This window comes from Talpa occidentalis, unplaced genomic scaffold (assembly GCF_014898055.3).
Source record: "Talpa occidentalis isolate TD23 unplaced genomic scaffold, MPIMG_talOcc4v2.1, whole genome shotgun sequence".
Taxonomy (NCBI): Eukaryota; Metazoa; Chordata; class Mammalia; order Eulipotyphla; family Talpidae; genus Talpa; species Talpa occidentalis.
The window spans coordinates 153,250,863-153,277,103 of NW_026555331.1; the positions used below are offsets into that span (position 1 = coordinate 153,250,863).

At 51.3% G+C, this 26,241-nt stretch overlaps 1 protein-coding gene across 7 annotated transcripts in view; it reads right to left on the bottom strand.

Moving 5' to 3' along the window:
- PRKAG2 (protein kinase AMP-activated non-catalytic subunit gamma 2) overlaps window positions 1–26,241 on the bottom strand; it is a 158,582-nt gene continuing 132,341 nt past the window's right edge. For 2 of the 7 annotated variants that reach the window (XM_054692776.1, XM_054692774.1), the window contains exons 6-16: window positions 18,201–18,307; window positions 17,115–17,196; window positions 16,056–16,114; window positions 13,320–13,365; window positions 11,535–11,589; window positions 10,443–10,569; window positions 7,754–7,919; window positions 7,419–7,456; window positions 6,876–7,022; window positions 4,039–4,132; window positions 2–1,393 (exon numbers count right to left, since the gene is read on the bottom strand). In XM_054692776.1, coding sequence (XP_054548751.1) covers window positions 1,362–1,393; window positions 4,039–4,132; window positions 6,876–7,022; window positions 7,419–7,456; window positions 7,754–7,919; window positions 10,443–10,569; window positions 11,535–11,589; window positions 13,320–13,365; window positions 16,056–16,114; window positions 17,115–17,196; window positions 18,201–18,307 — 953 coding nt within the window. In that variant the 3' untranslated portion in view covers window positions 2–1,361. Of the gene's footprint in view, window positions 1,394–4,038; window positions 4,133–6,875; window positions 7,023–7,418; window positions 7,457–7,753; window positions 7,920–10,442; window positions 10,570–11,534; window positions 11,590–13,319; window positions 13,366–16,055; window positions 16,115–17,114; window positions 17,197–18,200; window positions 18,308–26,241 lie in introns of all 7 variants that reach the window. The other 5 variants (XM_037516035.2, XM_054692773.1, XM_037516029.2 and 2 more) reach the window with 5 other exon arrangements.

The window sequence follows — 26,241 nt, forward strand, 5'->3', positions numbered from 1 at the left end:
TCGCGTCCCCGGGGAGAGTGGACGCAGGCTCCTCAGCTCGGAAGTGGAGCGGGTGCGACTGTACCACCAGAAAACCGCGCGGCCCAGGGCAACTGAACGTCCTGTCGAGTAACGGAGAGGTGGAGCTCGTGAGTGAAACTGTGCAGGTTTTCCTGGCGATGGCCGCAAGGCCACGAGAACTCATGTTTCCCGGGGCGAACATCTCAGCGGGAAACCGCAGGCGGGTTTGGTGACCAGGCGCTGGACACACGGTCTGCTCAAGAATTTTTTTTTAACAAAATGGTAGATACTAAGGTTTATTTTAATTTTTCAATTTGCCAAAAAAACCCCAAAAACCCAAAACAGCAAAACAAAAACCCAAACGACCAGAAAAACCAAACCACACTCTGGTATATACAGCGTCAACGTCTCTGAGCGCTGGCCCCGGGCCGCCCCTCCTCCGCCCCCAGAAAACACTGCGGTGCCACCGCATGAGCCACTCACGCAGCCGCACGGGCGTCGCGATTTCCGTCTCTGTACCCGAGAGAGCCAGAGACGGCGGCCGCCACTGGGGGCCTTGGCGGCCGCGTCCCCCCGGAGGCGTCTCCGCGTGAGCTTTCGGCACGCCAGCTTTTCCGCCCTCACGGTGGCTATTTCAGAGCTCCTAGCCTTCGCAGGTCCAAATTTAAATAATGAGAGATCTGCCGTTTAAAAATAACCACCAATGGTTTATTCATGGGTCTGGAGCAGCCTAACCCACGAGAAGATGTGTAAAAAACTGCACGAAAGTAAAAATAAATAAAGCTGTTGGAAAGCAGTTTTGTTTACACTCGCGTTCAGAACGGAACACTTAACACAGAACAGCCATCAAAGGTTCAGAGTAATTATTTATAGTCAAGTGACGACTTTTGGACAAATCTTATGGGAACAAGCTGACTGGCGAAGGTCGGGGCCTCCCCGGCCGCACCGTCCACCCCGGGCGGCGCCGGTGGCCGCGCAGCGCCGGGTGCAGCGCTGTGTTCCGACATAAGGCACTAGGTCTGAACATGCCACACGCTCACCTTATGTCCTAGGACCTGTCACACACCAGTGGGTTCTTAGAAATGAAAAATGATAGAAGTTTCAGAACACAGTGCACTTGGACGACAGACAGCATTTGAAACTCTTCGAAGGTCAGGCAACCGCCTCTCCGCGCAAGCTCGACCCTCCAGATACACGGAAGTCTTGCTCTGAGTTTCCACATCACTGGAAAAAACACCCCTCACTGAACCCCGACATACGTCCTCAGCCACCTCCCCTCTCTCTCCTCTCGCGGTCCGTGGGAGGCAAAGCGTGACCCAGAGTCCCAGTTCAAGTTCCAGGAGGCGTCTCCCTGCACCGTGTCATTCGGCTTCTGGCTGCTGCTGCTTGGCACCTGTCGGCAGATGGAAAGGGGGATCTCAGCGCAGACACGCGCCGCTGTGTGCGTCCCACCTGGTGGCGGCGGCGGCGGGCTCCAGGCCGGGGGCGCCCAGCTCCCCAACCTCCCAGCTACCACGGCAACCCGCTTTTAACCCCCACCGCACGCGGAAACTCTAAAGAGGCAGGATTGAATTTGGAAAAGGGTTCTATGCCCCAGTATTTACTGTTTCAACAGATTTTTTTTGCAATTAAATTGTATTTGTGATTGAATATTCAAGGAAGTCTTTCTAGTCTAGAAAATGACCCCACATGTGAAAATGTGTTCAAGAACTACGTTTACTTTCATGAAGGCGCAAAATGTTTCTGTTGCACCGACTGACAAAAATGTCGAAGATCAAAGGCTCCTAACAGCTCCTAACGTCCTAACTGCAGCCACTCCAGCTCCTCCGAGGGGCTGACAGGGCGAGACAGCGAGGTTCTCAGTCCAGCAGCTTCTAGCCGCTTTTCTCACTGGACACAAGAAGGCACTTTTGAAACAGATTAATGATCTATAAAGGGGCTAAAAATGCGAGCTCCTGCCGTGAGGCTGCTACTTGCCGGCTGTGTGAGTAGGTGCTGAGGCCTGTTTGATGGCTCTGAGTTTGACAGCAAAATGCCAAACGCGTTTTGGAAGAGAACATGTACTGAGTGGGTGTCCGTGCTGGGCGAGGGTGTCCGTCATCCGGTGGGAAGGGTAACTGCCAGCACCTTTTATGCACTAAGAGCAGCCACTTCTTAAAAGGGCTTCTTACCGGCCCTTCCCTCAACATCCACCCAGCGGGGCGTGTCCCGCGTCACCGTGGCCTTCTCAGCACAAACTGCCTTCCCGGTTTTGTTTCATCCCCAAGATTCCCTGGAGGGATCGGGTGCCTGGGTAGCCTGCTCGCGCCGTGGCTGATGGGGTGGCGGCTACACGAGGTGAGCACCTCCTCGAAGACAGTGGCCTGTGGGCTGGCAGGGCCGGGCAGCCAGGCTGGCTCCTGGTTGCTGCATGCGCCATGCTGTGTCCCTGCGGGCAGGAAGCCCAGCAGCTGGTCTGGGCAGCCAGCCCCTGTGTCCCACGAGCGCTCCAGATGCCCACTTACAACCCAGTTACTGGGACACAGAACCTCTTCCTAAATCAGCAGCGTGACGGTGCTCGAATAAGGAATTCTAATTCAGCTACCCTGTCGTCAGCGCCATTTCTATGGTAACAGACATTTCAGATTCCAGCTGCAGAATACATTTCCTCCTGAAGAGGGGCATTAACGACTTAAGAGTCTTTGAAATATCAAATCTGGATGGAGGCGTAAGCTCACCCAGGCAATAATTCAGTCATTCGGAGTGTGCAATGTCTCTTGGCCCGAGGGACAGCAGAGCCGTGAGGTTCAGGCCGACGCTTGGGGAAATGGTGTGCCCTGGCAGGGGCGGTGCCTGTGGGGTTGAGTCTGTCCCTAGCGTGAGGAAGGGGCTGTGCGATCTTACGTAGGTGTGATCACACTGTCTGGACTGGGTCAGCCCGCGTCCAGGAGATGCGTCCACTGCTGTAATGGCCGAGTTCTGTGTCAGCGTGTAGTGTCCACTGGAGGGACATCCTATCACCAATGCAGCCTCTGCTTGGACATCTGGCTTCTTTCCAGTATTAGGTTATTACAAGCAACGCTGCAACCACCTCACTGAACCAGCATTTCACAGTTATGAAGACAGGTGAGATTCAGGTCCTCTAACACCTGCGATTTCAGACTCCCGCCCGCCCTCTGGGGGCCTGACGCCGCTGGCGTGGAGCGCGCCCGCTCGCGCACACGGACCCCCGTGTCACGTCCTCCTGTCCTGGGAGTCTGTCCCTCACCAGGGCCAGTGCTTCTCCAAGGGTGCAGGGGAGCTCATTAGGATGCATGTTTTCAGGGTATAGACCAAGCATAAAAACCCGTTAGCGAGTCTGATTTCTGAACTAAAGAACAACCCACACCGTGGTACAGACACTCTCCAGCGGTGACCTTGTGCATTCCAAGCGCGCGTCACTCAGCTGCCCGTCTGCTGTCTCGGTCTTCCAGCCTGGGGGTGGCCAGCTGGCGCATTAGGGCCCTTGGCCCACCTCTCACTCCAACTCTGGGGTACTAGAGACACCAAGGCCTCTTTCCTGAACGCCGCCCTCTGCCCCGCACCCTCCCACTGCCTGAGACCCCAGAGCTCGCAGAGCCAATCAGGCAGAAGGTGGGTTCAGCGACCCCCCACACTGTGGTCCTCAGCATCATTTCCACACAACAGGCAGAGAAAAAGCTGCACTGCGGGGGATTTAGTTTTATAGACTCACAACACCAGGAAAGGTTTTTAAAGGAGAGATGTTTCGATAGGACCCCGGGGTGTCCCTCCTGTTCCTGGTTTGGAGCCCTCAGAGGGGATGAGAGCTTAGCTGTTTACGGGAAACGTCAGGAGAGACATGGCAATGGGCCCCTCGCCTTAGAACACTGTCTACAAACTTTTCTCTCTCACCCAAGAACCATGAAACTTCAGAACCGCAAATGGAGGCTCACAAAGGAGTGGACACAGAGCCTCCATCTGCAGGCTGGTGGGGAGCGACACGCCGCCTGTGCCGAGTCCTGTGCTTCCCAGACGGCCGGCGAGGCCGCGGGGGCATACCTGCGGGTGTGAGAATCAGGGCTTGCAGGATGTCCGACAGCGAGATAATCCCCACGATACTGTCTGCTTCGTTCACCACCACCAGCCGATGGACCTGGGCGGGAGGAGGCAGGGCCCGGAAGTCAGCTCAAGCTGCCTTTTCAAATGGATATTTAAGCAAGGCTTTCTCCTGCGATGTGATGGGTGCACCCCACATGCGAGGGCAGCTACAGACCCGCATGGAGATGTCGGGTTTAAAGCTAAAAAGTCACACAGATTTGCTCGACAACCTTTAAGAAAAACAAGCCAGTTACGTCCTGCTGAGTCCTCAAATTTCAAAATAATACGACAGATACGGCCTGACCAGGAAGTACCATGGAGCTGAGATGGGCTTTAGGCATAGAGGTTTAATGCTTTTCTTAAGAACTATCAGACACGGCGGGGGCCTCTCTGGTGGAGCAGGTGTAGCGTGTCATCACTATGAGGCAATCTGCAGCCCCTGCAGCATGAGTTCCATCCCCGGCCAGGGAGTTACCCACAGGGCACAGCAGACCTCTCCTGTCTCCCCACTGCTCCCCTCAGCAGTGGAGTAGATCTGCCTGTTCTGCTCCCCACTCTGTCTCTGTTGAATCCTCTTATGCCCTACACCTCTGGCCTGCACCCCAGCTCTTGTATGCATAAATAAATAGATCTTCTTAAAAAAAGGAACTATCAGACACCATTCCAGGAAGAGAGGAAGCCAATGGGCACTAGACAAGACCCTGGGTCACTGCTCAGACTGTTTCATTTTAACCCTGTCTTTCTCCTCGGAGGCTCCTACAGCAAGGACAGTATTCAGCAGATAAACTACACTAAAGTGAAGCAGGTTATATTCGCGCCTCACTTTCTACGCAGAAATCTTTCAGAGCGAAGGGATGGTGTCACGGGCTGTTCTGAGCTGGCGGCAGACAGGGAAGGGGCCAGAGGCACAAAGCTTCCCAGACTCAGGGGCTCCAGAAGGCGCCCATGCCGCGTGCCAGCCGGTTACCCCGGAGACCCTCTCCCGGCCCAGCGGAGGGGGCAGAGCGGAAGGCGAGGGAGGGGGATTCTGGGCTCACACTTTGTCTCGGGTGATGACGCCGGTGATGCTTTTAAAGAAATATCTTCTGCACCGCTGAGGCGCCAAGGGAAACCCTCTCACCCAGAGAATGAATTCCACCCAAAAAAGGACAACCAGAAAGATGCTCTTGTGGCCGGCGGCTGAGGCTAACTCATGAGTGTTCCTTTCTGAGCATCCGAAAACCGGCGCTTTACTTATGCCCCGTAAAAGCCCGACTAAGCGCCCACGCTCGGGGGGGGGGGGGACGGCGGGCGGGGGCCCTCCTAAAAACTAGGTTGAAGCCAAAGATGCTCTTTGTCCCGCAGGGACGAGGAGTCACCTGATGAAAGAAGCTGTTTTAATAAGGAAAAAAGTCAAGAGGGGAACCGAGGGGACGGTCGGTCCACCTTCGCTGTCTGCAGGTTGTGACCTCTGTAAAGGATTCCGCAGGCGGGTGCCCCCGTCCTTGTCACTCCTCAGGGGCGGGTTCCCAACTATTTTGCTTTTGACCTTGAACGGCTCGCGGTTCTAAGGGCATGAGTAAAAGGTTAAGACGTATTTCCAGGGCAGTTAAAACTCTTTGGAGACAACTGGTGACGGATGTTAACCGCAAGTAAAAAAATGAAGTCTTTACCTTGAGTCTTTACGTGTGAGACAAGACACCAGCCAGGGCAGGGGAAGCCAGGGGAGCTCAGGGACAAGGACAGTTAAAGAGCAGGGCTGGGGCGGGGGCGGGGCTCCCGTATATGAAACGGGTGCCATGCCTGACAGCACCCTAGTAACTACCGGGAAAAAGCATGTTAAAGTTGCAGTTATTAAAACCCTAAAAAATAGGTGCTCTTGGACTATACTCTTGCATTTCTAAGAAAAACCATCAAAGCAGATTTATCATTATGCACTTATTCTGCCTAGTTAGGGATTGTTCCAGAAAGAACAGAACTGCATCTTTGATTCTTAAGGAGTGACACACAGGGGGCCTCCCCTGGTGGTGCAGCGGTTGAGCGCTGGGCTGTGAAGCTGCCCGCAGCCTCTGCAATGCCGGTTCGATCCCCGGCCACCAGGGGAGGGTCCCACATGGTGCGCAGACCTCTCCTGCCGCACCCGCTGCTCCCCTCAGCAGTGTACTTCGGTCCTTCTGCCCGCTCTGCTCTCCACTCTGACGCTGGTGAATTCTCTCACCCTCCCGCGCTTCTGACTGTACCTAGTGCTTGTATAAATAAATAAATAAATAAATAAATGTTTAAAAAAAAGAGTGACACACAGGGAGATGTTCCTAATCCCAGCCAGCAGGAAAGCAAAAAAGGACCCTGGGCCCGCGCTGACCGAACTGGATACTCCCTAAAGAGCTCACTCATCTTTTATTTAGTGTCACGCGAAGTATTCTCGAAAACCCCATAGGCAGTAACGCGTAAGAGGGCCCTGTGGTGCTGAGCGTCGAGACTTGCTACCTACCTAAATATTGGGGTGGTGCAGTGAAGATCAGAATGAGTTCATTGATACAGCATTCACTTTGTTAAAACCATATACATAAATTCATAAATATTCTCATGGAACTTAAAGTTTGTGGAACTTTTGTTAAACTGTGGAAGCATCTTACCAGTTCATCTGATTCGACTACGAGGACTCACAAATTCAGTTTAACTGAAGGAGCTTTTTACAGCTGACCTTCTGTGTGCTGAGTGAGGCGTTAGCTGGGCAGGGCGGCCTCCCTGGGCACTGGGCTGCACTGGCTGTGTCAGGGCTGGGGGGAGACAGGAGGGTCAGGAGCACCTGTCCTCACCTCGGCCCTGACGATCCTGTCCACGATGGTCTCCAGGATCTCCAGCTTGCTGCACTTTACCACGCCCTCGAAATACTGGGAGCGGTGCTGCAGGGCCTGGGTCACCGTGATATCGAGGTTATTGTATGTTTTTTCAGCAGCAAGATTCTGTAACACAGTAACAGAATGAATGACAGCCTCTCAATTTACAGTGATTCCCAAATGAGCAAGTTTACAGCAACCCTGATTTTGAAGAACGTTTTAATTGATGTCGTGCACCAGCTTATTAACATGCCTGTAGTACTGTTATTCCATCATCCTATCAGTATTAATTAAAGATTACAAGGTGTACCTTAATTATGCAGTCACCTTGTTCAATCTTAACTGCCTGTTCTGCTGAAGACCCCCGGCTAAGCAGCCCTGGAGGGTCATATATGATATGAGCCTGGAATCCTCTGGCAAGAGCCTCAGACTCAAAAGGGCCAGGGATTATGAAACCAAATTAACGAACGGGTTTTCAATGCATTCTACACGATCCAATGAACAAAATGAAAAAATACTTACAATTACATCAAATTTGGAATAAATATCTACAACTTTTCCTGAAAATGAGCAAACACAGGGATTAGGAACATGACTTGGAAACAAAAAATAACACACAAAATCCATCCTAAGTGGGTAGTTACTAGGCATGAAATACTATTCACTAAGATTAACGTGTCTGTTTTCAAGTGGATGTGAAATCCCCTCTTAACAGAAAATACAACAATAGGCCAGTTTACGGTTCCCGCTGTCCCGAGCCCCGTGGCTGAAGCCCGTCTACACTGCTAACATCCATGACCCTCTGACTGACGAGGTGAACAGCTGCTCTGCGTGGTCGGCAGAACACTAGGACCTACCTGCCTCATCCACGACAGGCAAGGCAGACACCCGTCGCTCCACGAAGACGTTCAAGGCCTTGATGATGGGGGTGTCGGGGTGGATGAAGGCGATGTTGTGGTAGGTCCCGATTCCCAGCACGTCCAGGTTCTGCTTCATGAAGGCGGGCTTTGGCATGTCGGACATCTGCGGGGGGGGGGGGGGCCGAAACAGAAGGCTCTGGAGCAGCGAATCCTCCTGGACGTCCACATGTGCGGGCTCGAACGAAGACCACGTCCAACAAGCTAAAGCTAGTCCTCCCTAACTCTGCCAGGACATCGGGATTACCAGGAGACCGTCACATACAAGGACCGTCTCTTTTGTTCAGTTTATATTCCAGGCTCACGTTCAACTACTTCGTAAAACATTACCACGCACTGATGCGGGGCCCTCCCTGCTTCTCCTCACCCAACCGAGAAAGGGGTTGGAAGGCTGACCAAGTCTTAATCAAGGACCTCTCTGGCCCCGTCATCCTCAGATGGCGTTTACTCAGAACCTGCATTCTCAGCCCTGGAGCACGGAGGGGGCCGGCTGAGTGGCCCCTGAGTGTACTCCCCACACCGGACACCCTGAATTCTCCTTAGGACACGCCACTGTTTCTGTCTACTAGGAACAAAGAACAAGGCAACTGGACAGAATTAAAAGAATCTCTAGAAAGTAACTTTCTTCTCCTGGGCTGTTTCAGAGGAGGAGGGAGAAAGCAGAAGCGAGGTGCCTAGGATCGTGGGCGACACTAACAAGGTGAGGCCTACGGTTTCAGACGTCCACCTTTTACAGAGGGTGCGGTGGATTTCATCCTCCTGGTGTACCTTATACTTATCAGGAAAAGATGAACAATTAGAAGAAACAAAATGTTCAAGTCAAAGAGAGCTCATCAATATTCAAATCATGAGAACCCTAGAAATGTAGAGAAAGAAGAGACACCTATTAGGTCGCCTGCCCAGCCTGAAGCAGCGTCACCCTGTCCTGGGACGAGAGACTGCAGGTCGCCAGGGGCTATGCTGCTGCATCTCAGAAGATGGCAACTTGGGGAAAACCAGGTTCTGAAATTTCTCTAAGATTCTAGGTTTTGATCTGAAAAGCTCTAGCAGAATGTTCCAGTAGCATGATTTTTTTTTTTTTAGATTTTAAACAGATGTGTATTAAAATCATATTTAAGATTTTATTTATTTAATTTATTTTTTTAAATAATAAATTTTATTTTTTATATTCCCCATACAATTGCAACCCCCCCATTCTGATCCCAATCCCTCCCCTCCCGCCCTCCACCCCCCAAAAAGTGTCTCTGGTTCATAGTTTTTTGTTGATTTTGATTTTCACTTTCTTATAGTTATTCATTCTTATTACCAATTGGCCCAAATCTGTGGCAGCACTGGCAGAGGCAACTCCTCTACCTTCTACAGAAAACAGTGAGGCCTGTCTCCCAGCTGCGCTGCTCTCCTGGGGGCCTGGGCTTGACCTCTGCAGTGAGTGCTGACTCCTGTGCCTCGGGTCGGGGTGTCTGTAGGGCTGCTGCGGGTGGAAGGAGGGGCGTGGTCGCTGGCCCTGGGCCAGCAGTGCTTGGCCTCACCATCTCACAGCTGCAGCCAATACACCGGGATTCACAAGGACCTGGTGGTGGATGTCCCCAGGGGTGACCACACAAGGTGCTCAGGACATGACGCAGCCTCCAGGGGACGTGAGGCCGCACTCTCAGGGGAGAGTGGGCTGGAGCCAGCACCTCAGGCCCTCCCGGAGCCCTGGCTCTACTCATCCCCAGACTGACCCCTGCCCAGACATCCCTGCCCCACCTCCCACCTCATACTTTTTTGTAAATCGCTTTCCTCCTCACTCCCTTCTTTCTCCAAAACACCAACAGGCTTATTTTTGCAAGTGAGCTACACGCAGAGGGACGGCCCCCACCCCCACTCTAGAAGGAGTGTATCTCCCTGTCTGAGGCTGTGGACAAGGAAGTTCACATTCAAAGTTGAGTTTTAATGTCTATTAAGTTCTTTCAATAAATGACTTCGCATGATGGCACTGAAGCATGAAGGAAGCTCCGAGCGGTGACTAATTGCTCAAAACCTCCAATTTAGTGGGAGTAACGAGGAGGAGGACACAAGGCCCTCTTGTACACACCCCGAGACTCGAGACACTCTGGAGGCTCCAGGCCTGCACCCCAAGACGCCATCTCAGGGCAGAGGAGCTGACAAAACCTATAGACAGATCACATCGCCCTAATGTGGACCAACATGGTATTCTCTTGCTAAAATTTTTATTTTCTCTGGGTTTTTCTATCACTGCTGCCATGAATAAGAAGACAATCCAGGGGCATATCTTCTGCGTATGTTTCCAAACCCAAGACACCCATAAAACATCAACAGGCCATTTGCTACAAGTATCGGCTCAATTTATCTTGTAGAACAAGTCCTTAGAATGCAAATGGCTTTCGCTCTCCTCTTAGATAGGTGATAAAACATTCTAATTACTTGCTCCAAAGGTGACTGCTTGCTCACTGGAATCAACTTCGAGGTTGTACAATTCAAAGAGCAGCGAGTGAGAGACTGAGGTTTAGAGACAGAGACCCCACGAGGACAGTTCACTCCCGATGGCCACAGGGGCCAAGCCACTTGAAGTAAGTTAGTTAAAACAGATGCAACCATGTCTTTAGAAACACTAAAAACTACTTACAAAAAGCTGGAGGAACTTGAGGATTCTTTTGTGGGTAAGTATATAAAGTGCATTCCCACTGAGAGGGTCAATAACTGGCAATCTGTGGATTTTATTTTTGATCAACGAGTACACAGCATCGAAGAGGCTGCGGGGAAAGCCACACAGGCGTTAGGAGGCTTTGAGAGAAAGAAGGAAGCTCTGGGCCACCCCAGCTGCACAGCTTTCTCAGTGCTGTTTTATACAAGAACAGGCTGCTTGACTTAAAACCGTGTTTTGGAAAAATTTTAAATTGGAGAGCTCAGCAAACTGGTTGATTTTTCACCATCTGTGTTAAGAAATCTCAAACACAGGGTGAGCCCTGCCGCACCAGGAGAACAGTGCTTCCCATGATGATAACTGATAATGATGATAACTGATAACGTGTTTACCTGATTTCACTGGAGGAGTGACAGACACCCCCTATGAAGCTGCCAGACCTGGGAAAGCCTCACTAGCCAGAGGCCAGAGCTGGGCCGGCCCCCTGGACTGCCCTGGACAGTACCACCAGGGCCTCTGTGGGCAGCCTTCCTACCCCCACCCTGCTGCATGAAGGTGGTGTGGGTGTGTCTGTCTGCACTTGGTTATAAAATGATAAAAGCCAACATCCCACTTTTTCTTGCTTGTGCTTTGGAGTTTTAGGAAGCCTTTGGGATGGGCATGGAAGCGTGTCAGGGCCGCCCCAGTAAGCCTGGATCCAAACGTGAAGGCCGCAGACTGGAGGGACTGCTGTGCAGACCTTAGGACCCAAGGCAGGGCTTGGTCCCCCGGGGGGGACTGTTAAGGTACAGTCCTGAGTGCTGCCCTCCAAAGGCTGGGGCAGAGCCCCAGGGCCTGCAGTACTAACAGGCTGCCCAGGTTGCTTCTGCTGCAGGTGATGTGGATTTTAAAACTGCTCAGGATGACCAACTTCCTAGGCAGTTATCACGGCCCTGGACCCATCTAAGTTGATGAACTTGATATCTGGAATTAAGGAGGTTGGTTTTATCTAGATCAAAAAAAACTACCTATCATGGTAACAAAACAGATGAATCTGAATGGATGTTTTCCAAGGAGAAAAACTTTACAAATTACCTTGCATCTGGAGATATATTCACTAAAGGCTTAAATGTTTCTTGTAAATAAAGCTCTGTATTTACAAAAAAAAAAAATACGCAATTAGTAACACATTTGTTATTTGCAATTTTTACATAGATTAAAATACCCTTCAATTTATAGTTACTAATTAAAAAGATTAAAAATCCAAATCAAATTAATTTACTGAAAACTATTGTGTTGTTATAGCTATGGCTATTTTAAACAACTTCCAAACTGTCCCCAGGATGCTGCCTTTGTAGAAAACGTAAACATTTAAAAACAACATTATCAGAGATGTAAAAATCTGAAGTCAAGGCATCTGACAGAAGACTGATACCAGCAGAGGTCACTAGTAACTACCGAGAGACTATCATCTTCGAGCAAGGAAACACTGACGAAATCCTTTAAATTAATTTTAAAGTTAAAACTAAGTTAAAAGATAGCACAATAGTTACAACAAACATTGCTATTTGATGTCCTTAAGTTTTATTTTACTAAACTAAGGCTCAAAATCTGTATCTTTGGCATCTTTCTAGTATACAGAAATGACTTTTGTAAAGATCAACTGTAATTAATTTTCTTTACTGAGGTTCTTATACAATGAATGAAATGTATGGATCAAACAAACAAAAAACCTCAAAGCATTCATGAGTATCTCAACATTATCATCATTACTGCCGAATGTCAAAATGTGAATTTGTTCTGCCCCTGGTCTAAGGTTACCTGTCTATCTAGTGGAGTTTGACAAGGAGCATCCTTCCTGGTGTTTTAGTGGGGGCTCGTCTGTCATGGGCAGTGCTGGGATTCAGGTCTCATGTTGACTGACTTTGCTTAATTTGATTTGATAGCGTCATCATAAGTCACTATGTCACATCATGCAACTTTTGGATCCTATAAAATTATAGGAGTCTCTACCCTATGGATGTTCAGACTCCACAGCCAGCCACAGGCCGCTGATCATGACAAGACTATGGGGAGGACAAAGGTAGATTTTAATTCTAAATTCCAAATTTCCTCCAGTTGGCCCTGCCATTCTGACTCCCCTCCCCCAACTCCCGAAAAAGGGCTCCCTCCTGGTTTCCAGCCAGGTGAGCCCTTTTAATACTGGGCCCAGGCTGCAGCTGGGCTCTCCCTCTGACATCTGTGCCGCCTGCACCAGCCCCACGGGATGGTTTTCCCGAGGACAGGGCAACTTGACAATCATGAAATCAGAATTTAAGAAATGGCTCCATTTTGAGAAAGGATAATTATAAATGACAAGGGTGTTAAGATTAGATGAATAATATGTCAATATTTTAAACAGAAGGAAGCAATCTTGAAGTTACTTGATCCAAAGCATCTAGTTGAAGGTTCACATGTTCTGTTTCTCCGTGATTTGTAAAAAATAATTATTAAATTTAAATAAGAACAGATCCTTGCTTTTATTAATTTTAGGCATTCCCTTGGTGTATTTTCTGTACTAAGGCAATTTTGGGGAGTTAATGCTTAGTGTTACCCTGGGGGGCTGATACAGGCACTGGCAGCTCATTCATCTTTGCATTCTCAGCCTTAGTACATGACTGGTATAGGCTCCCTGTAAGCATCGATTACAAACAATGGACAGTATTTACAGCAGCATGGCATGTCATCGGAATTTAGATAGAAATAAACAGAATATTTTAATTATATGGTTCATTATTCAGCAGAGGGGAAAAAGGTCCGTGAAATTAAAACATTTTACACACTAAGTAGAACTTTTTTCCTGATACTAGAAGAGTTTTAACACCTAGTAGCAGCACTTACCCCTCCACGTTTCTATCTTATGTTCCTCTAATTCATAAATCTGTACCTGCAAATAGAAAAATTCCTATTTGCATATGTTAACATACACCACGTAAGAACATTGTTTCCTAACTACTGAGTCTCACAATTCAGCAGAGGGGTGCAATCACCATCGTGACTTGGAAATTCTGTAAACATAAATGAGGGAGGAAATGCACTGTCTGCAGTGGCTCACAAATTGAAAACATTACAGCAGCACAATAGTACATAGTTACTTCACATCTATAACCTGAGGATCTCTGAGGCTTAAATGTGAAACATACACCTGGACACACACTCGCTCCTCGAGGCTACAAAGGCCTTTCAGTGTCTCTAATTTTAAAACAGGTCTGGGGTAAGTTGTGTCCGAAAATTAAGGCGTTAGGTCAGTGGGGTGTGACCACAGTGGCCGTCTTGGCAGAGGTATCGGGTGAGGCCCCGGGAGGGAGGAATCTGGCGACAGTCCCAGAGGCCGCTGAACAGGGTGCAGATGTCAACGCCGACCTCACCACCAGCCGCTGCTCTTGCCAGTTACCAACACTCGGGCCTGGTTTAACACCCGATGTCACTGGGTGAAGGGCCCCCAGACTCAGCTCCTGTGAGGGGCCCACCTGATGGCGTAAGGCGAAGTATCCTCGTGCTCCCTGGGCGCCCTCCCACCCCTGCCTCTGCTTAGGCGCTCTTTATTTTGGGACTTCAGGGGGCACCCCAAAGCAGAGAACCTGGCCACCCCTTGAGGCTTAATATCTGCTGCCTGGCAACACAGACAGTCCTAGATGAAAACGTCACTGGCAGCAGAAGACAGACATGGACCAGGTCACACGCTTCTGAGAGGGTGAGTGACGAGGGGTGCAGAGAGAGTGGTGGGGAGCAGAGGCCGGGCAGGGGGAAGCCTAGGGGAGGATTCCAGCCAGGCCCTGCCGGAGCAGTGGGCTTGGCACAAACGGGGGCGGGGGGGGGGGGCAGAGAAACTGCCTTTAGAAACAACTTTTTTTTTTTTTAAAGATTTATTTTATTTTATTTATTTATTTACACAAGCACTGGGTACAGTCAGAAGCGCGGGAGGGTGAGAGAATTCACCAGAGCCAGAGCGGGGAGCAGAGCAGGCAGAAGGACCGAAGTACACTGCTGAGGGGAGCAGCGGGCGGCAGGAGAGGTCTGTGCGCCATGTGGGACCCTCCTCCCGTGGCCGGGGAGCAGCCGGGGATCGAGCCGGCGCTGCAGAGGCTGCGGGCAGCTTCGCAACCCAGCGCTCAACTGCTGCACCACTGGGGAGGCCCAGAAACAACTTCTAAGTGGGCCTCCCCGGTGGTGCAGCAGTTGAGTGCTGGGCTGCGAAGCTGTCCACAGCCTCTGCAGCACCGGTTCGATCCCCGGCCGTTGGTGAGGGTCCCACATGGTGTGCAGATCTCTCCTGCTGCCCGCTGCGCCCCTCAGCAGTGTACTTCGTCAGTCTGCCTGTTTTGCTCCCCACTCTGGTTCTGGTGAATTCTCGCACCCTCCTGCACTTCTGACTGTACCCAGTGCTTGTATAAATAAATAAATAAATAAATCTTAAAAAAAAAAAAAAAAGAAAGAAACAACATCTAAGAGAATGGGGGAAAGAGGCTAATAATCTCCAACAAGGCTCCTAGAGTCCAATTAACTACTGCTGAGATTTGTTAGATGGGGTGTGGCTACATTTTACCAAAATCCATCCATTTACGAATTGTTCTTGTGTTGATCTGCTAGTTGAAAACCAGAGATAGGACCGCTATGGGAAAACCGTGAGATCACTGGGGAGACTCAGGCTGTCCTTAGTGAACCTTCCTTCCAGGGTTTGTCTGTGAAGAAGCTTGTCTTCCCGTAGGAATTTACTTATTGGGCAGTATTGACCGTGACATGAAAAACCAGTGTTAACTGGACAATCTTTTCACCGTTCAGAGACCCACAACAGTATCAGGACAGAACCCCAGTGTGCTGGGATGCCCTTCTGCGCCCTTGCAAAAAACCCAAAACAAACAAAACCCCCGAGACAACAAAGCCCCAAACCAAACAAGCTGATATGAGCCACAGACTCACGGCGCTAGACAAAGGTCAAGTATGGCTTTCAAGTTATGCTCTTATGATCTCGCTGGGCCAGGGCCAGGGCCAGGGCTCTGCGTGAAAATAGCCAGTAGCAGCCAGCCCTTAATTGGCAGGAAAATGTCAAAATTGAATTTCTTCCATCTTAATTTCTACTTCATTAAGACCACAGGGAGCACATGGTTCTTGTTATAGAATTTTTTTTGGGGGGGGGGTGTGCATGAAGTTGCACCGAATCAACAGACCTGTGAGGCTACGCCCCCCGGGGGTCTCACCAGCTGCCCCTCGAACATAAAGATCCCATGCACAGTGGACCTGCAGGCCACAGAGGCCATAAATAAGGGTGTTCCAGTCCCGGGGATTTCTGAAAGCTGGATAAAGAAGCTACTGTCTTTCTTCTCAGGCTACCTTCTTCTGGGTTCAAATAAATGACGAATTTACACTGAAGTTCTGTGCATGTCATTTATACACATGTATGTGTGTATATGTGTGTGTGTATGTGTGTACATATACATATATATATGAAATAAGATTCAGAAGAATCAACCACCATAAGCAGCCCAGTTCTAAAAAAGAAAAACCACAAAAATCTTAAAATATACCCCACCTCCCCCACACAGGCACACAGCTCCAAGTGGAGGCACAGAGACTTACCATGGGTGATTTATAGTATCTATGTAGTATATTTATGAAATCTGTAATTGTTAGCATTCCTAGAATAAAGAATTACATGGTAAGTATCAAACTAAGAAAATGCAGGAGGAAAATTTCAAATGACAAGCAAACCTGGATATTTACTAGAAAAGCTTCTAAAATATACTTCAAAGATATCAAGCACCGTTTACTATAGTATTTAAAAATTTATTAATCTGTTTGTTGTCTACAGCGAACCGGATACACTGATGCAGCCTAAGTTAAACCTGAGAGTGTACAGTGGATTTAGTCATAGAATTTGGCGATTCCATGCAGAGAGCTTACTGAAGGTTACAAAGCATCACGGGAAGACCTGCAGCGAACACACCGGAATAAGACAAAGTATTCCATTTGCTCCAGAAACACGGCACTCCTGGGGGAGTGTCCTAAAAGCAACGCTTTCACCACCAGTGACTGACTGAGTGAGTGCCTACTGTGTGTCACTGAAGACACAATGGACGCCGCCAGGACTTCCCAGGTGAAAGAGATGGGACCCTTGTCCTGGAGGACACTGCATCCAGAGAGGGAGGCAAACTAGCCATTCCAACACAGCATGAAGCGTACCAAAAGAACAGCCACTGGGGACTATGTTTCTAAGACAAGGAATCACGGCGTCTAGCTGTTCTAGTACAGGACGTTTCCCAGAGTATGCCAACGAGCTAGTGAAGGCATCAGCGCATTTACATCACTTACTTCGCCCTGTCAAAAAGGTGTCAGCCCAGACAGCTGGGATAGCCCACGGGCCCACACTTGAGCCAAGGCAGCCGACAGGCGTCAGGCCCGGCCTCCTCTGCCCTGTTCCCTGGGCTCCCGGGATCTGGCAAAGGCATAGAAGACCCTTCAGAGCCAAGAAGGTGCTGAATCGAGAGGAACTCAATGAAAGTACAACTGTGTTTTGGGGTGAAGGTGGGATGTTTGACTGGGTGACATCTTTCCTAGGCTGACTTCCCAACCCAGCACCTGCTACAGTGCCTCAGGTGCCTGCAAAGCCCTGGACACAGCGCTTACCTAAAAACTTACCTACAAAACTCTGCTTTTTACTCTCCCACAGCGGCGCTGCTCGGACGCCATTGGCCACTAAGGCAAAGAAGGCCTTTTTAACCTGTGGGCAGAGAAGGATCATTCCTGTAAGGTCCATGTGTGAGGACGACAATATCTTCAGCAAAAGCACTGGACTGCATCTGTCAGTTACCTTCAATGTTAAGTTTTCTAAGTTTGAGAAGCTGGAAACAACTAAACTTACGAGTATCACAAAATGCTTCTGTATTACGGTGAAAGGCACCGGAAGAACTGGAGGTTACAATTTAAAACCGAAAACACGCAATTAGCTTCAATGTTTTCTTGCTGTCTCTAGACTCCTGTATTAATAGACTTTCTTTACAGAATTAAAACCATATAAAATAATTAAGCTTCAGAGTTTAATTTCCCCTGTATGTGGTGATTAATTCATCTACACACACTGGTTCCCTCAAATTACTTGAAGTGAAAATTTGTTTTTAGTACGTTCAACCACAACAAAACAAGCAGGCGCTCTCTTCCCTGAGGCCGAGAGAGAAGAGGTGAGAGAGACACGACACGTTTGTGCTTTTCTACCTGCTAGAGGCAAATGCCCACTGTCAGGGGCGGCACATTTGGGGCACTTTCACAGATGGCATCTCACTCAACCCCATGAGAAGCACCCCTGGGGTCCCCTGCCAGGTGCAGGGGGCAGCACACGGGGTGGCTTTTTAAAAGCCGAAAGCCGCACACTAAGAGTGGCCTCTCAAGAGAGATGGTAAGAGGGAGGGGCTCGGCTCTATTACCAACCAAAGTCATCAAGTTAAATCCAGGCCCAGGAGTCATGGGGGCCGCTCCTGTTTTCTCCAAAACAACAGACTGAGCAGCGGAAACCAGCCTTGAAACCACAGTGGCTTAAGCCCGACGTGAGTTTCCCGGGACTTGATCCACGATTTGGAGAGAGGACAGAACTGGGCCTTTCGTGTCAGGCGGCCCTGAGGACGGGGCCCCAGGGCCACAGCCCACCTCCCCAGTGGTGCTGGGCTCACATCCCCTTATGAATCAGCTGCCAAGGAACAGGCCAAACACCCACCCAGGGGGCCCGCTTACTTGCAATGTCGTGTCGAAGACGACGAGCTTCGAGCTGGTGGGGACGATGTCGTAGCACTTGTGTGACCTCATGAATCGCATGTAGACGCCACTCTCTGAATCTTCTGCTAAAAAGGAAAGGAAAGGGGGCAGCCATCAGTCTTAACGAAAAACTTTCTCGATCAGATGAAGAGCACAGATGAAAACCTACGGCCGAGCCCCTCGGGGCTAGACCTCAGACGTCCTCCACATCCGAGCACCTGGCCCGTGGCTCCTCCTGGCACCCCGAGCCTCGTACATGGGTGCTCACGGAGCAAGACCGGGGGAGACGAGGCGTCCGGACCCAGAAGGGGAACACAAAACCAACTTTATTTGCAGGCAGCATGGTTTTGTACGTAAGAATACCAAAGAATCCACAAAAAGTTCTCAGATCTCAAAAACAGAGTGCTTTGCAAAGTCACAGGAAACAGTTAAAAGAAGAAAGAGACCCTGCTACTATATTTGCGTATTTTTTCTCCCTGTGGAGCAAAACAGGCTCTTGACTTTTCACAAGGTGGTGCTGCAGAAACTCCTGTTTTCGCTTGTGTCCCCCGTTCACCCCTGGCTGCCGGGATCAGGCTCGAGGACACCCTTTCTTGCCTCTCAAGCGGGAATCTTGGCGGCTGTTACTGCTCCAGTCTGTCAAACAGTTGCGCATATTTGTGCATTTTTTTTTAAGACCGAGAAAGTTAAGAAAAATTGAAAGGTGCCATTTACATAAACGTGGGATGGAGGTCTGGACCCACAGCCAGGAGCCCCCAGAGCACGACTCAGCCAATGCTGGTGCCAAGGGCCCTGGGGTGAACAGCGCAGCCGGGGGGACCTGGGCCCCAGAGCTCCCCAGACAGGCGCAGCCCTGGGTGCACAGCGAGGAGGAAGGAGGAAGGAGGAAGTGGCCTTTCACCTGTTTGCTCGTCAGCCCTCACTTTCCATCCCGTTTTCAGCATCGCGGACAGCTCTGATGGTTTTCCCTTCCTGGGTGATCCTTTCTACGCCCACCTGGCAGCATGTCCCCATTTACGACATGAATTAATAATACGACGTGAATTAATACAATGATTCAGTCACCGAGTCACTGCCCAGTCAGGGTGGGCTCCTCCCACAGCTGACCCCAGACCAAGGGATGTGAGGGCAGGAAGGAAAATGTCACAAGGGTGGTTAACAGGCCGCTCACAGGTGGTGTGAGTTGGGTCCCAGCTGCTGGGGGCCCTAAGACTCATCGGGGACTTGGAACTGCCAGGTCCAGGACCCACCAGCCCTGGGGCGTCTCCTGGGCCATGAGTCCAGCTCGCAGATGCGCCCTGAGGCCGGAGGATGAAGTAGAACTTGGATGCAGCTTCTGCTGCGCCAGAGGCCGGGTCCCTGGAACACTGCGCCTTGGCAAACCCTGTGTGGAGAGTCACCGACTATCACGACGCTGCCTGGCCTGTGGCCACAGGACAAGCGCGGGGACAGCTGCGCCATCAATGGCCGGCCATGTGCCTCGGCGCCTCTCAAAACACCTCCCTGCCGGGAAATAGGGGTCTGGCACAGGCAAGCACTTCTAAGAGATGCCCAGAAAGCGCTGGTCCATGTCTCCTCCGCCGCTGCACGAGGCTAAGGGGGTGTTCATCGCAGAGTCAAACCCATGTGCGGGCTCCTATGGGGGGTGGGGGTCAGGACAGGCAGCATCCGACACCCGGCGGCCAGGCCACACGTAGCTAACACCTGTCCCTCCCCAAGTTGCCAGGAATGGAATCCACAGGAACTGGAAGGAAGTGCGGCGACCGCCCCCCAGAATGAGATCCAAGATACTGACAAAGGGCGGTGAGCTCACGCAATCCTGTGAAGTGAATACTCAAACTTTCAGAGTTTTTAACCTAAGCGTAGTGTTGAACACACCGGTATACACCTTAAGTCCTCTGTGGACTTTAAAGGCATTTTTCTCCTTTAAAAGGGGAATGTTATGGGATGCAATGTTGGGAAATGTTACAGAAACAAAAAGGGAAATGATACATATGTAAAATAAATTCTAATAAAATTTGTTGTGGTTTGCAACAAGAGTAGATCCCTGCTGGTGTAACAGAAACAGCATGGTAACAAAACCGGTAACATTTTAACTTAGGAAAAGAAAGAGAAACATTATAAAATGTTATTGTTTTCCCACATTTAATATACAACTTTTCTGGTTGTAGGTGGATCTGTTAGCTTGTGACTGAGGGGCAGGGAGGGGACCCCAAACTTCAGGGGGTGAACACCCTGAAAGGGACACTGCCATCTGCCGCACAGAGACAAAGGGTGAAGGCTTGGTGGGAGAGCTCTTCAACAGGACGGGTGTGCACGGAGTGGGAGGAAAAGCCAGGATATTCCTAATAACAGCTTCCTAACAACCATCTCCCAATGATCTGTCTCCTCTTGGGTAAAGGCCCAACCAAACAGGGTCGGCCCGAAGCAGGGCCGCTGAGGCCTGAAAGCTTGCCACGGGTCTAAGGCACCTTCTGGCAGGAAACAGCAAGAAGAGGTTTAGACAAGAGGGGCAAGTCAACGTATAAATCAAGACAATGGCTGCCACTGTCTCTGCTGAGGACAGCCTTCTCGCATGTCTCTTGCCCACGGGTCTCTCCCAAGTGTCCCTGTGTCTCACCTCCACACATCTCCTTCCAAGCCCCCCAAGACTCTGGGTACAAGTCAAGGCTGGAGAAACAAGCACCCAAGAGCCTCCCTGCCTTCCTCATAACGAGCTTCAGTGGACCATTCGGCTCTGCCCCAGTCCCCGGAAGCACCACCAGGCAGGAAGCCGGTTCATGGCACACTGGGACTTGTAATCCAAGGAGGCTTCTTGTAAGCGGGGGTGGGGAAATGGCACCTGCTGTGGCCTGTGCTGTGCTGCTCCTCCCCCTTTTATGGAGATGCTCTGCTTGTGTATTATATTATGAAGTCTCAAAACGTGTCTTCTGCTTCTCTCATTGGAATAGACAGAATATAAGAGTAATTTGGAGTTAAAACACCCTCCCCCACTGAAAAAAAAAACAAAAAACAAACCCAAGACAAAACCACTGAACAATGACAGGCTGTCTGGAACGCATGATTAAAATTCCTGAGAAGGCAAGAAGTTCAAACTCTCATTATTCAAAAGGTAACTGGGGCTAAGATGTTATCACAATGTTCCATTCTTGCTTTTGTTATTTCATGTGTCGCTGAATAGAAGCATAACTGCAGAGCATTACGCTGGCACTTGAGTTACTGGTCTATGAGCGGAACCTGTTTGTGAAATGATGGTAAATCTCGCCACCCTTCAAATGCGACAAGAACCCAACGTTACCATTCAAGGCAGTGGCTAAGAGCGCTGCTGGGAAGCAGAAAGTGCAAGTCAGTGTTTCATGCATGAAGGTCAACCGAACGGCTGGAAGAATGCAGCATCTAAGTGTAAACGCAAACAGGGACATCCAGCAGACAGGAGAGCGTGGAAGTAGGTGCTTCTCTTCCTAGGAGCAAGTCTGATTCCATGACCCCCATTCTTTCAGAATGCACCGTCCCCTCTGGCTCTGGTCTACTGAACACCGCCCCCCCCCCCGCCTTTCTCCAGTGGTCTGACTAGCGACTCCCAACCCTCAATATGTCCACCTGGAATGCCAGAATAAGCCATTATTTGGAATAAGGGTCTCTGCAGTGTAAAGTGGGGTCTTGAGGTCACCCTGGGTTTGGGTGGGCCACACCCAGCGACAGTGTGGTCCTTACAAAGGAAGAGAGAGGAGCAGAAGACACAGAGATGGCAGCTGAGTGAAGACGGGAGACACCAGAGTTGCAGCCTTGATCAAGCCCCTACAAAGGCTGCAAGAGACTCCCCCTCGGAGCCTCCAGGGGGACTCCCACCAACAGCTGGACTCAGGGTCTGGCCTCCAGGCTGAGAGGATGAACCCAGATCTGTGGTTCAAAGGCCAGTCTGGCACCCCATCGTGCTCTGTGGGGACCTTCCCTCGCAGGAATGGGACAAACCGTGGGCTAAGAGACAGGGCCCAAATCAGAAGCCACGGTTACCCCATAGACACGGCTGTGGAGCACATGTTAGGGGGTGCTGGTGAGTCTAGACAGACCTGGCCGGGAGAGAAACCATTTACATGCTTTGACAGGACTGGAGAGCTGGAAGGGGGTGTTTCTGGAGAAGAAATGCATCTCCGGGTGTACACCACGCTTTTTTTGGGGGTGGGGAGGGAGGGAGCCAAACAGCTCTGATCTAAAGCTTTAGGAGTGTTTGCAAGGATATTTTATCTTGAAGCAATTTTCTAATTGTACTGGATTAAAAAACGCAGTCATAAACTGCAGAAGACCTTAAAATATTCACCTGACTGCAGACATATGCTTAGAAAAATGGGCAAACAACTGGAATAATTCATACTTCAGAGATAATCATTCTGGTCAAAATTTTTTTTTCCAAAACTGACAGAGACCTTTAATTTGGAGAGCATCTGTAAAACATGGGTGGGAAGACAGCGCGATTGTTGGGCTGTCTTGCCTGCTCTGTCTGGAAATGAAGGGGACAGATGACGACAGAGAATCTGTTCAGGCAAAAAGACAGAAAACTCGAGGGGCGATGCACACAGAACAGGAGGTGAGGGGAACAGAGGGGGCCCGAACCCAGGCGGCTCCCGAGAACATTCCAGAAAGTGCACTGACGGGGAGGTGAAGGAGACAACCGGCTACTTGCTCTCACGGCGTGGCTGCACCCTTGACACCGCACACCATCCACTCTGCTTGCGCCCAAGATCTGTAACCCTCTGCCCTGAGACTCCCAGGTTAGACAGTACAAGTCTGTGTGGGTGGAAGGCAGCAGCCTGCGGGGGGGCTGGCCTCCCCCCAGGGGCTGGCCTCCCTCCTGGAGGCTGTCCCGACTGAACCGGCCCCATGTGCTGCAGCAAAGCAGTGGCAGCTAGCCACGGGCTCATTACCAGGGGCCTCTGCGGGGCGGGCAGAGTGGAGGTCGGGGGCTTCAAGGAACAGCAGCTTCTGAAGCTGCTCTCCGGCTCCACCTCAGGGCTCCACTGGCCAGTGGGGAAGAACGGGAGGGGACACACGCTCGGGGGCTGCAGCAGTGTCCTCCTGCGCCTCTCTCCTTGCTGCATTTTCTGACAGCACCATGTGTCCAGCCCCACCCGCTGTTCCCGGTGTCCACTGTGCTCAGAGGCTACTCTCGTTTCACCTGTGGACATGAATGACTGGACTTCTGAATAAACCGCCACCTTCTGCGTTTTTTAGGACAAAACCTTGCTGGTGACCCTGGGGCTGGCCACTCACGGGAGAGCTCCACCGGGCTTTAGGGAGCCCCGTCCTCAGCGGGCCCCGAGGAAAGAGCCAGGGGTGACCTGGCCTTGCGGGTCTGGAGCACGCCCTCCCCAGGTATCCGCTGCAGTGCAGGCCAGGGTGACAACTTGCATTAAAAAAAAAAAAAAAAAAATCAGCAATCAAAAAAGATAAACACATGCCATTTGCAGCAACCTGGATGGAGCTGGAAGGGATCATGCTCAGCGAAATAAGCCAGAAAGAAAAAGGAAAATACCGGATGGTCTCCCTCATAGCAGGAATCTAGAAAACCTAAATAAGGGACCAGGAAAAAGAATAACTATAAGAAAGAAAAAAATCAAAATCAACAAACAACTATGAACCAGAGACACACTTTGGGGGGGGGGGGGGGAAAGGAGGGATTGGGGTCAAAATCAGGAGGTTGCAATTGTATGGGGAACATAAAAATAAAATTTATTATTTAAAAACAAAACAAAACAAAAAACAAAACAAAACAAAACAAAAAAAACAAAACCACATCACGCGGACACCGTTCACTCACACAGCCCGCGTGGCTGAAGCGGGCAAGTCAGCGGTTACTGCCTGATTTCTGACGAGACGGGAACACACAGCGCGGTCAATGGGATTCTAGAGTGACCGGAAAGGTGCTTCAGCTCAGGGACAGCCAACCAGCTGGGGTTCCCCCTCGCTCTTCGCCAGGCCTCTGTCGTGGGGTGACGGCCCCTCACCCCGAGGCTCTGCATTCTCGTTCACGTTTCCTTGAGCGGGCCTGACAGAGCTTCATCTGTTACTGGCCAAGCTGCTGTCTCATCGGGCGAGCCTGCTGTCCATGTTTCATCGTGTCCCGTCACTTCCGCTGGGTGTGCGAGAGGAGAGGGCACTGCCCGGCAGACCGCCCCGAATCCCAGCCCCACCGTCACCCTGGCCCTGGAGAGCGTGCGGCCTGGAGTCTGAAGCTGTGTCCGGGTGCCTGCGGGCAGTGTGGCCAGGGGCGTCCCCCTGCTGCAGCCCTGGCGCCTCCGACCCCCGTGGGATCTCCAGGTGCGCCAAGCTGGGGGTGCGGGGGCTCAGAACAGGCAGCTGTGGACCCAAGGTGGACGGGACTGTGACCTTGAGCAAATGACCCAATCCCGGAATTAGCCCGAATTTCCTCACTTGTCAAATGGGGTCACGCTCTCTTGGTTCTGAGGGCCGGACGACGCCGACCTCCAGCCTCAGACGCGCCGGCTGCGAGCTGGGCCGCCGGCGCCACGGTTCTGTTTATGGGACAGCCCCGCGGCAGGGGCCGGGGTTCTGGGCGCCACCTGCGGTCCGCACATGGGGTACCGGTATTTTTCCAAGTTACCCGTGGAGAAACGGAAACTTGAAATAACTCGCCTAAGGCCTCACAGCTCTCGGCAGAACTGGGACTCGGATCTGGGTCTGACGCCTGTTCTTAATTAATGACACTAATTACAATGAAGCCAAAAGGGGGGACACCAGGCACGCAAAAGCCCCAGAGGCGGGGAAGGGGGTGAGGACCAGAAGAAGCGCGTGAGTAACAGCATCCCGCAGCAGGTCTTGGTGGGACCCGCGTCCCATTTCAAAGGAAATGCAGCAGCAGGTCTAGAAAATGCAGCAGCTGGTCTAGAAAACAATTTCTTCTTAGCGACCTACTGCGGCGACAGAGGGCCGCAGACTGAGTGAACCCCGCGGCGCCTTGAGAAAATCTCCCATGTTACCCAAGATCAGACACAGACACACAGGCACTGGGTCCACTGGGGCAGAAGCCACCAAGATAAAAAGTGTCTAAAACTTAAGTGAAAGGTTTCCATGTCAGTGTCCCCCAGAGACGGCGCCGGGGATGAGCCCACACCAGCCAGGCTTCCCTTCTGCCGACGTCGGCACATGCACAGTCCCGGCCACAGAAGAACGATGGAGAAGACTTTCCCCGCGGGTCAGAGGAGTAACAAGCCTCCCCGTTTCCAGGCACGGCGCCGGCGTCCTCGGCCTTGTTCAGTGCCGGCCAGGAGTCACCCCGAGCGCACACTGAGGCGGAGGAGCCCTCCGCACCCCGGGAGACACGCCGGGTCCTCGCCCCTCGCCCCGCGCCGTGGTGGCCGGCACACCGTGGCCGGCGGGTTTGCTCTCCTGGCCTTATTTCTTTGTCAGGAACAACAGTAAGAGGCACTCGCGGCGGCTGTGCCAGAGCGAGAGCTGCGGAACACGCCCAGGCTCCCCAGCAGGCGTGGACTGAAAGCTGCATCTTCTTCGCCCACTGGGATCTGGCGGGCGCAGGGTCCAGGCCCCGCTCTCGGAGAGCGAGTGCACGTCTCCCAGCCCACCAGTCGGAGGGAGCAGCAGGTACTGCGGGGCCTGTCTGGAGTTTCTGGAAAGATGCCCCATGGAAGCGACATTAAGCTGCAGGGAGTGGGAACTGCAAGGCGAGGTCAGGAAGGCACAGAGTGGGGGCACGGGGAGCAGCACAGCTGGAGAGAAATGCTAGAAGCAGGCCAGACAGGGCGAGAGAGGGCGGAGGGAAGAGCCAGTAGGGCCAGAGAGCGCAGGGCACGAAGCCTGGCCCCCGGCAGAAGAGCACAGGGACCCACGAAGGCTTTTAAGCATGGAAGGGACGGGTTTAGAGAGAAGTGCTGAGAAACTATCACTCATCACAGCAGGCAAAGTGACCGGCGCGTCCAAGTCCAGGGGGAGAGGCTCAGGGGAGCACAGGGAGAGATGACGGGGTCTGACCTGGAGGGGCAGCGGA